The sequence below is a fragment of the Chinchilla lanigera genome, unplaced genomic scaffold (assembly GCF_000276665.1).
Source record: "Chinchilla lanigera isolate Chin_1 unplaced genomic scaffold, ChiLan1.0 scaffold00071, whole genome shotgun sequence".
In the NCBI taxonomy this organism is placed as follows: domain Eukaryota; kingdom Metazoa; phylum Chordata; class Mammalia; order Rodentia; family Chinchillidae; genus Chinchilla; species Chinchilla lanigera.
Genome location: NW_004955472.1, coordinates 1,166,927 through 1,177,849, shown reverse-complemented (window position 1 = coordinate 1,177,849; position 10,923 = coordinate 1,166,927). Strand labels below are relative to the sequence as shown.

General features: G+C 54.5%; 1 protein-coding gene across 1 annotated transcript; it reads left to right on the top strand.

Annotated features, from left to right (window-relative positions):
- On the top strand, positions 1-9,282 carry Dnajb5 (DnaJ (Hsp40) homolog, subfamily B, member 5; the record flags this gene model as incomplete). Its single annotated transcript, XM_013523026.1, is given in 4 exon segments — positions 1-269; positions 2,507-2,751; positions 5,459-6,060; positions 6,241-9,282. Coding segments are annotated over 4 exon segments (1,263 nt in total). The 3' UTR covers positions 6,475-9,282.
- Positions 9,283-10,923: the final 1,641 nt, after the last annotated feature.

Below are 10,923 nucleotides of genomic sequence, written 5' to 3'. Positions count from 1 at the left end.
CGCGGGCCCTGGCACTCGAGCTGGCTTCCAGAGCGGCGGCTCCCGCGGGCGCCGGCGGGGCGAGCAGGGTGCGGGGCCCGGCCGGGCATGCTTAAGCGCACGCTGCTCTCCTGCCCACCCCCAGCAGCACCCCCACTGCAGGCTCGAGGAGCTTTCCGGAGCTTCCCACACTTCTGGGGAGAAGACTTCTTAGCCAGCTTGATGTTTAAAATTCAGCTGGAGCCCTTAAAACTCCGAGCGTGGACGCTGAATGGGTTTGTGAAGTTTCGGTAAGTCCCTCGTGAGAAGGGCACGCGTCCTCGTGTGCAGTCCGACCCCGCGCCAGCGTGCTCGTCTCGCCTCGTCCTCATCTCATCCCCGGGCACGTGCAGGGCTCCCCAGCCATCCCGGCGCGCCAGTGAGCTGCGCGCTTTCATTCATCTCTCCGACCCCAGTGTCGCAGTGTTCCCTCGGTGCCCCCACTTGCCCCACCGGTCCCTCACTGTCCGCCTCCGCCATTCTCGTGTCCTCTCTCCACCTCCTGCCTCGGTGCTCCATTTTCCACATCAGCACCCCGCCCCCCCGTGCCCCAGCAGTGCCGCTTGCCATTCTCCCGTGTTGTACCCCTGCCGCTGGTTAACACGCGCTGTCATTCTTCTCCATCAAAGGCAGTGCCATGCCATGGGGCTCCTTTGTCGTTCCACCACGTGGCTTGCCGGCGGGCAGGCAGAGGGAGGGAGGGTGGCCGGGAGGAGGAGGAGGCATGTCGGGAAACAGTTCGCCCGAGTCTGGGACGTGGGTCTAGAATAGTTAGCAGGTGGGTTCCAGGGAGGAAGCTGGCCGGGAGAAAAGGTAATGCGGGGACAACAAAAGGAGGTGGGTGGACGGTGAATGGTTCTACTTGCCCTCAGGCTAGAAGCTGCCCGCGGTCCCGGGAGCACCCGGTGGTGTGCTAGGGTTCCTTCCCAGTCCCCGGGGAAGAAGGTGCGGGCCGAGGCGGAGATGGCAGACCACCCCCAGCTCCCTCTCAGATGGCTTCTACTGCTGCTTCCGAAAATGGCTGCCCTCCTCCAGATGCTCTTTCTTCTCTGCCTCCCCCAACCCCAGTCCCCCCACAGCCGTGACATGCTGGTGTGGGGAGATGGGGGAGTGCCCGCCTTTATGGTGCCTGCTCTTTGTCAGAATGAGGTGACTCCCGGCACCGTGAGTCAGCCCAGCCACCTGCAACAGGCCCTGCGGGGGCAGGGTCTAGGGTCACTGTCAGTGCCTACCTGGGGCTTTGGCGGCTCCCCCGTTGCCCAGTCACAGCCTTCATCCCTGCCAGGGTCCCCTACACCTCGCTGGCTTGAAGCAGTCATAGCAGAAAAGCAGGATTGGGCTGTGGCCGCCAGCCCAGGACATTGCTAGAAAGACCTCGGTTCTCCCAGCTTCGGCAGGGGTTGGCCGAGTCTCAGATGAGCTAGAGAATGGCTTCTGGACGTTCCCCCAAATAGCTCTGGACAGAGGAAAGCCCCCTTTTGTTTAATATGCTTCACAGATGCAGGGGGGGGGCGACCAGACAGAGAATCAGAGTCTGTGTTTTTCCTTCATGTATCAAATGCCCCAGCACCTGCTTAGAAGGGGTTATCAGAGGTGTGTGGGCTGGGCCAGACCCTAAACCACAGGACAGGTGAGAGGGAGGGACTCGCAGGGAGGGTGTTTAGGAAACGGTGGCTAGTGTCCAGTTGTCTCCTAGCGGTTAGGGTTCGAAAAAGCCCTATCCCAGGGAAGCTTTTCTTCACTGATGCTTAAGCAGCACAGACAAGTCTGCACGCACAGCTCTGTGTGTAGACATTAGGAAATGAGTAAAGGCAACGCTTGCCCTGATTGGGGGAAGGACAGTGTCACCCCCAGTTAATGAGGGCGTTGGAACAGCAAAGGTGTGAGTCACCGTGATCTGAGTCACACGTGAGGCTAAGCATAGTCTAGGGGGCAGAGGCAGGGAGGCTTGGGGTCTCCAAAGGAAGGGAGAACGCCAGACATCCATACCCTGACTCAGCCTGGCTGGCCAGGACAGCTGGCTGAAGACCCAGCCTCTTCCCAGTCCTAGGCACTGCCCCAGCTGCTCTCAGCACGGGCACCATGCCTGAGGTGTGGCGTAGGAGCCATGATGTTCAGGTGACCTCACCCAGTACATCGACCTCCTGCAGCCTTTGTGCCTGGGTCTGTCAGTCCCCAGTGCCGCCACCTCCCTCAGAAGGGCCTCTCAGGAGTCCTCTGGCCCCAAGACGTGGGCTGCAACATTCAGCTTCATGCTGGGAAAACCCAGAAGCTGAGGAAGGAATCACAGAATCCTAGGATGGCAGAGCTGGGAGAGATCGTCTAATCCAAATCCTTCATTTTACAGATGGGGAGACAGAGGTCCACAGAACAGGCATGACCTGCTGAAGGTCACACAGGGTATCATTTAGACATTGTAGGATCATCAGGGACAGGGCTGGGAAGTAGAGAATAGGGGCACCAAGGATTGGCTGTGGGTTTCTTTCAGGAACAAGGAGACCAGCACCGGTCCAGTGGCTGTGATGGGAAAAGATTACTACAAGATTCTTGGGATCCCGTCAGGGGCCAATGAGGATGAGATCAAGAAAGCCTATCGGAAGATGGCCTTGAAGTACCACCCAGACAAAAACAAAGAACCCAACGCTGAGGAGAAGTTTAAGGAGATTGCAGAGGCCTATGACGTGCTGAGTGACCCTAAGAAACGGAGCCTGTATGACCAGTATGGGGAGGAAGGTAAGAGGGTGCTGCAGCCCAGGCTGGGAACCCTGTGTGTTTCTGGAGTCGGGGAATGGAGGCTCAGGAGGGCGAGGGGGGCAAGTGATCTTAGTACAGACACCGGGGAAGAAGGGAGACCTCGCGCTGCCCAGCCTCAGTTTACGGTGGTTCTCCCGGCCTCTCTCCCCCTCTCCCTCTTCCAGTTCAGGCTCCAGAGGTCTGAAGCCAGAGCCAGAGGCCTTCCCTTTTCCCTTCCCAGCCTTATTAGTCCTGCCTGAAGTCCCCGCTGCCCATTGGCTGATGGGAAGAGCTCTATGGCTTTCTGAGGACAGAGCATTTACGTTCATCAGCATAAAAGTCTGGCCCTTGGGCAGCCTAAGGATTAACCGCCGGAGTTCTGAGTGGAAGTGGGTGTCCCCTTCCCTCCCCCACCCCTGCCCACTTCAGGCCAGCAGAGCAGAGACGGAGCTTCGTCTCACCGAGGAGGTGGCAGGGATCCAAGGCTGCAAGGGGAACTGCTGCTGGCATCTTACCCCCTCCCTGGGGCAGCTGGTGGCCAAGCACAGGGCGGGTGGCAGGAAAGGCCCAAATAAAGTCTCTGAGAGGGTGGCCCCTCCCCACGCATCCCACGGGCATGATGTAGCTGCTAATTCTGGGCCTGCCCCTCAGGGCCGCCTGCCACCCGCCAGCCGCAGGCACCTGTCAGGCTATATTAAGAGACATTGTCACAGCTGAGGACTCTCCTTCCTGGGAGAACTGTCCCTCCTCCCCCCAAACATCCACCTTTCTTTCACGTTATCCTGCTCGTTATCTTCCCCACCTTGTCTTCAAAGTGGAATGGGCCAGTGGTATGTACTATGCCTGATGCAAAGCAGGGGCTCAGAAGATGTTCTTTTCCCCCTACCCCTTGCTTTGTGTTCCACTGTCCTCTGTGTGTCCCAGTCCTCCCAACCCTCTCTTATTCGCTGTTCCCTCCATTTCTTCCTGTCCACTTCTGGCGCTTACCAGCTCCCAGGTTCACCGGGAAGCTGCTGGGATCCCCAGCGGTATCCCCAGCATCTTCCCTCTGGGATGGAGGGGTGGGAGGAGGAGGACTGGGAGAGAAGGAAGCCCGTAGACACTGTGCCACCGTGTGCCTTGTCTCAGAGTTGCACTCATTCTTCCCTCATCCTTGCCTTTGTTTAGAAAGAAGCAAGGACAGGGACAGCTACTCTAAAACTTTACCGCTCCTAAGTGGAGGGCACCTCTCAGACTCTGGGCCCGGACACTGGATCCAGATGCAGATCCCTATCCCAGGAGGGCCCTGGTGATGCTCCACAGCCTTATCCAGACCTCCAGGCCCCAGGGGAGCAAGCAGCAGCCTTGGCAATGGTTACATTTCTGTCCACCCTGCCTCCTCCCCAAAGCCAGAACAATTGTGCATACAGACTCTGCAGCTCCAGCTTGGGACAAGTTGTTCCCAGTTTGAAAAGGTGGTGGTGGCAGCGCAGGAACCCCACGGGGAGAATCACCCGCTCCTGTCTTTAGTCCAACCTCCCTCCCTCACTGAGCTCGCCAAGCTTCTTGAACTTGCTTGAGAGTCACCCCCTCAGTAGAGGAAATAACAGAGCCTGGGTCTTGGGGGAGGGGTGAAGAGGCAGCTGCACAAGTCCCTGCACCGCCTGCCACTTGGCCTGTGTAACGAAATCCAGATCTGCCTTCGTAGCCCCAAGAAGTAATAGGCTAATTTAGGCTTAGGCTTCCATGGCCAATTGAAATTCTAGATAAAAGGCCTTAAAGAGAAGGGGCCCCACCCCTGAGCCTACAAATTCTGGATCAGCTCTGAGTTGATTTCCCCCACCCCCATTGTCTCCATCACCACCACCACCACCCTTTGAAGGCAGCATCCAGGAGTCAGTTCTCTTAGTCAGGACTCGGCTCCAGAGAGAACAGCTGAGGTCGCCGCCCGCATCGTGCCAACCCATTCACGCGGTTTGCCCAGCATTAGGAGTGGATGTAGGGCCCACTGTTGTATAGCTCCAGGGAGCTCCATTCTCCTGTAGGCTGTGTGGATACAGTGTGTGAATGACACCCACTGAGGCTGTACCGTGCTGTGCACAGCTTATTTGGAACCTTTTTCAAGAAAAAATAGCTCCTTGTCTTCAAATTAATTAACTTTCCTGCCTGTTGATTCTTCTGATTCCCATTTGGGCAAGAGTCAGGGAAAAAAGAAGGATTACTAGAAGCAAAGTTAAAAAGTGCGCTTTCTCCAGGACTGTGTCTCCGCCCTCTTTGGGAGAGGTCACGTACTAGCCCTGTACGTGGTCAAATCCTGTCAGGTTGCCTCTCGTCCTGGGTGTCTCTGGAGATGAGCAGAAACTGGGGAGCCAGGTGTGACTTGTCGTGTGACACCAGGCCAGTCATTCGAGGCTTTGTGAGATATCTCTGGGCTATGAGTATGTGGGAAAGATTACAGGACTGGAGGTCACCTCCCATAAACACCCCAGACCTGGCTTTTCCAACTCTTGGGTAATCTGACCTCAAGATGTATATGATGCTTAAATATGTAGTTAACTGAGTGGAAATTAATCTTGCAGAGCCCTTCTTGCTCTGTTGGTCTGGCCCCCTCCATAGGAATGAAAGGTTGCTTCCTTCTCGGGCCCACAAACCAAAAGCTAGAGGGCGGGGGAAGACGTGGGGTGGCTCTGGCACGGACCACACTGCCCCTAACTTCTCCTCCCTCCAGGCCTGAAGACTGGCGGTGGTACCTCAGGCGGCTCCAGTGGCTCCTTCCACTACACCTTCCATGGGGACCCTCACGCCACCTTTGCCTCCTTCTTTGGCGGCTCCAACCCCTTCGATATCTTCTTTGCCAGCAGCCGCTCCACTCGGCCCTTCAGTGGCTTTGACCCCGATGACATGGATGTGGATGAAGATGAGGACCCGTTTGGCGCCTTTGGCCGCTTTGGCTTCAATGGGCTAAGCAGGGGTCCAAGGCGAGCCCCAGAACCACTGTACCCCCGGCGCAAAGTGCAGGACCCCCCTGTGGTGCACGAGCTGCGAGTGTCCCTGGAGGAGATCTACCACGGCTCTACCAAGCGCATGAAGATCACAAGGCGGCGCCTCAACCCTGATGGGCGAACGGTGCGCACCGAGGACAAAATCTTACACATCGTCATCAAGCGTGGCTGGAAGGAAGGCACCAAGATCACCTTCCCCAAAGAGGGCGATGCCACGCCCGACAACATCCCTGCCGACATCGTCTTCGTGCTCAAGGACAAGCCCCATGCACACTTTCGCCGGGATGGCACCAATGTGCTCTACAGCGCCCTGATCAGCCTCAAGGAGGTGGGGCCTGCTCGGGTGTGTGTGTGTGTGTGTGTGTGTGTGTGTGTGTGTGTGTGTGTGTGTGGTGGGGGGTGACAGGAAATGTTCCCTCCTTCCTGCCACACTCTGTCCCCATCTCCAGGGCTGTCCTCCCTTCGCGCTCTGTCTAGCCTTTTCCTCACTCTCTGCCTCATTTCCCAGGCGCTGTGCGGCTGCACCGTGAACATTCCCACCATCGATGGCCGAGTGATCCCTTTGCCCTGCAATGACGTCATCAAGCCGGGCACCGTGAAGAGACTGCGTGGGGAGGGCCTTCCCTTCCCCAAGGTGCCCACTCAGCGGGGAGACCTCATCGTGGAGTTCAAAGTTCGCTTCCCGGATAGATTAACACCACAGACTCGACAGATCCTTAAGCAGCACCTACCCTGTTCCTAGGCTCTGGCCCGCTGGTGCAGAGTCTACCACAGCAATACCCCACACTCATCTATCCAGTGTGCGCCCAGCTTGACATCCACTGGACACTGGCAACTTTTTCTAAAATGCAAAAAAAACCACTGGTTTTCAGGATAGTGTTCCTGCCCCTGACCCTTTTCAGAGCTGGGCTGCCTTGGGGAATGGGAGGGAGGTGGGGAAAGCTAGCCCAGGCCAGGGGTCAATTTTCATGTCACTAGCTTTGAATCCAGTTTCTACTCCAGTGGCCAGGAGTGGCCTGAGTGCTACTTGAAGATATAGATCCCTTGTCTGTGCCTGTAAATAGCATGTCCGCCTCCTCCTCCGCCCTGCTGATACCTTTCCTCTCCCTTCCCTTCGCTTCCTCCTGTCTGGGGGAGGAAGAGGATACAAAGGACACTGGCCTCGCACCCCCTCCCCTGGATCCACAGTGTCCAGGTTATCGCACACATATCCATGCCCACGAAGCACTCATCGGGAGCTGTGCGTACCTCTCCGTGAGATAAGAGGCGAGGAGACAGGAAGGGAAAGTCGGCACCCTCGAACAGGGCCACTGTGCACGAGACACTTTTCATTTGTGGGAGGGAGATGAACTGACCCTCAGCAGTCTCCCCCGCAGCTGCCCAGCCTGCACCCGGCAGAGCCGGTGGTTCTGCCTTCCCTGCTGCTCTGAGGAATGTCCAAGGGTGCGGAAAGGGAGGAAGCGCTGAGGTGGACAGGGCCCACCTCCCAGTTCCTCCAGAAGGGAAAGGGCTTTGGGGTCCGGTGGCAGCTATTCCCCCACAAGAGATTCAGGGCCACAGGTTTCTCCCCACACCTCTGAACTCAGGGCCTCGCCCCCCCAACTTCCACGTCCCACTTTTGTGATATGTGAAGCTACTCGTTTCCCACCCTCCTTGGAGGCTGAGTGGGGGATTCCAGCCCCTCTATGCCTGTGTGACCCCACCCTGCTCCCCAGGTGTACAAACGTCACGAGTGAAGGGGCTGGGAGAGCACTGCTTCAGCTGGCTCTGGGGTGGGGTCCTTGGGTTTCCTCACTTTGACAAGCCCCTGAATGTTTTTATAGTAGTTTTTTTTGTATCTTTTGTAATGACAGTATTATGAAAAATAAAGTATTTTAAAAATACGGCACCTGAGCAGAAGCAGTGAACCTGGAGTGTAAGAGGCACGGTGCGCGGTGCTGCCCTCGGGCTCCCTCAGGACCCTGGTCACCTGCGAGAGGCCAAGCAGACCTTCGAGTACAAGCAGAAGCTGCCTCCTGCCTCTAAGCTCAGACTCCTGGGATTCCAAAGTTACTCAAGTACAACAAAGACAAGAGACACCCCTCATCTCTCAGAATAGACAGGCCACTTGGAAGAAAACATACCCCTGGTCCTGACAGAGAAAATCCTCTTCAGAAGATGTGTCAGTGTGAGATCTATTGTAACAGACTTTATTTTTTTGTCTGAAGTATCTCTTTGGGTTAGAGAATTTTCTTCCAGAAGAGGAATTTCCCTTCCTTCCTTTCTTTCTTTTTTGGCTGGCTAGAAAAGATTTTTCCCCAAAGACCAGGCCTGGGCAGTAGAGATGATGACTAGAGGTTGCTGATATCTTTGGCCCAAACTAGTGGGGCCTGAATGGAGACCTGAGCTCCCGGGAGACTGAACTCACCTTTCCAGAGATGTCTGTCCTGGAATCTGACCTGCCTGTCCCTGTTGAGACAAGTCTGGCCCTCTGCTGAGATCCCTTGGGAGGTGATTCTGCACCCTGCCACTCTTGTCCTTTCCCATGGGCCTGGCTGGGAAGAGCTCTGCGGTTACAGCTCTGCAGCCTCTGCCTGGGCCAGGATTTCCTCCTGGACTGACCTTCCTCTGGGCATGACAGCTGCATCTCCAGATTGAGGACATGACAGGCATGCCCTCCTGATCTCAGTGTCCCCAGGGCCATGAAGACAGTGGACACTGACCGGGCTTCGCAGCGACCTTCCATCCCAGGAAGAGACACTAAAAAAGTTCTTATATCTGAAGTATGTTTTGCAGAAAGCTGTCCCTGCTAAGGCAGAAACTAGGGGGTTTGTGCACAAGGATGTCTGCTAATTCCCTGGCCTGGGCAGGGAGACCCCAACCCTGTATTCCCTGTTCCATACTCTCTGAGTTTGAGGTGCCTAGGGTAGTCCATTTGTTCACATGGGACTAAAGTTTTGCCCTTGATCTTCCCAGAGGCCTGAAGCTTTGGGATGTGGATCTGTTGGCCCAGACCTCTCCCTCCGGCCCTTACGTAGACATAGGACTGGAGAAGTTGTTGTGTCTTCCCGGAGCACACTCATGAGACCCCAGGCTGCCTGAGGCAAGCAGCCTTCAGTGAGAATGCCTGAGGCTGGCTCTCCAACTCCGCCTGCAACTTGAACTTTCCTCTGCTCAGAGGCCGTGCGGGGATTCTGGTCCTTAAATGTCTGTGTGGGAGTGGTGGAGGGGAGAAGGAGAATATGCATAGACATCAGAGTCTAGGGGTAAAGGATCTGGGGGAGAGACTGGTTCATCCCAGTCTGGAGGGTAAGGTCTTTATTGGGTTTTCTTATTTTAACAAGACCCTGAATGTTTTATCTCGTGTGTGTGTGTGTGTGTGTGTGCGTGTGTGTGTGTGTGTGTGTGAGAGAGAGAGAGAGAGAGAGAGAGACTGATTTTGGTCTTAGTTCTCTCTTGAGTACATTTATAACTCATTTCATGACCACAACCTAAAGGACTCAACAGTTGTTTCTTTGGGAGTTTTATTGTTTGTTTTTGTCTCTCCTAAATAAAGCCCCCCCACTCCCCAGCCTGGGTAATGGCAAATTCCTTGAAAACAGAGTATGCATTCTTTTCAGCAGATAGGAACAAGGGCAGCCCTCCCTGCTGTCTGCAGGCTAACTCAGAAGGGGTCTAAGGAAGAGCGGGTTGGTGACTCAGAGGCTTCCATGAGAGACGCCTGGCAAAGTTCCAGCTGGGGAATGACCAAGGCAAGTCCGAGGCGTAGCTTGAGAAAAGGTTTCAAGGGCAGCCCATCACAATTACCCCATGCATACTATCAGGTGATTATGTAATTAAAAATAGAAATCAACGATAGAAGAAATTTCAGAAAAGGCAAAAGCTCCTGGAAAATTAACAACATACTTCTAAACAACCAATGGGTGACAGAAAATCACAGAAGAAATTGTAAAATTTTTAAAATTTCTGAATGTTAATGACAGTGAGGATACAACTTAATGCAACTTCTGGCACTCTGAAAACGGCTCCAAGAGGAAAATTCATCACAATTAACGCTCACATTAGGAAAACAGAGCAAGCCCAGATGAATAACTTTGTGTAAATCTTAATGTACTTGAGAAACAATAATAAATCAGCCCCCAACTGAAATTAAGGAGGGAAATTATAAAGATGAAAGCATAAATCAATGAAATTGAGACTAAAATAAATATTTTTAAAAATCGAAGAGCTGGTTCTTAGAAAAAATAAATCAAATAGATAAGCCCTTAGCCAGACTCACCCTTAGCTAGAAAGACTCACATCTATATAATTAGAAAAGAAACAGGTGAAATCACAACAGGCACTGGAAATCGAGAGACAGTAATGACTTTGAAAAATTATATTCCAACAAATTAGCAAATTTTGAAGAAATAGATTCCTAGACGTACACAAACGACCAAAACTAACCGAAGAAAACATAAATATGCTAATAACCAAATAACAAACAATGAAATTGGCACAGGCATAGTGGCACATGTCTGTAATCCCAGCACTTAGGAGGCTCAGGCAGAAGGATTGCTGTGAATTTGAGGCCAGCCTGGGCTACATAGTGAGTTCAAGACCAGCCTGAACTGCATGGCAAGACCCTGCCTTAAAAAATAGACTCTACCAACTAAAAAATTCCCAGGACCTGATGGCTACAAAATCTTTAAGGATGTTGTATCACTGATACTACCCAAGCTCTTCAAAGAAACTGAAAAGTATGGAATGCTCCTAAATTCATTTATGGGAGACAGTGTCACCCTGATCCCAAAACTGAGAGACAGTGCGGTCAGGAGTGCCGTCCAGACCCAAACTGCAGTCTACCGAGAGAACAGGACCTGAGTGAGTTCGGGGGAAGGAAAAGGCAAGCGTGGGGGAGAACATGGCCGCGAGGAAGCTAGTGCTTCGCGTGTGAAAGGCGCCCCGTGTAAGGGAAGTAGGAAGGCCGGCGCGAGGAGAGCCCGTGCTGCGGGGAAGCAGGCAGAGAGCGCCGCCCCGGGACAGACGGAGAGAGCGGTGGGATGGGTCGGCCACGGCAGGCGTCAAAGTTCCCGGGCCGGGAGCACCAGGGACGTGGGGAGCAGGTACCGGGCGGGGAGCCCCGAGCGGCTGAGCGGGAAGGTGGGCGAACGCGGCCTCCGCGGCTGCCGCCGGCCAACCCCTCACCCCGCTGACCCCGCTGACCCCGGCC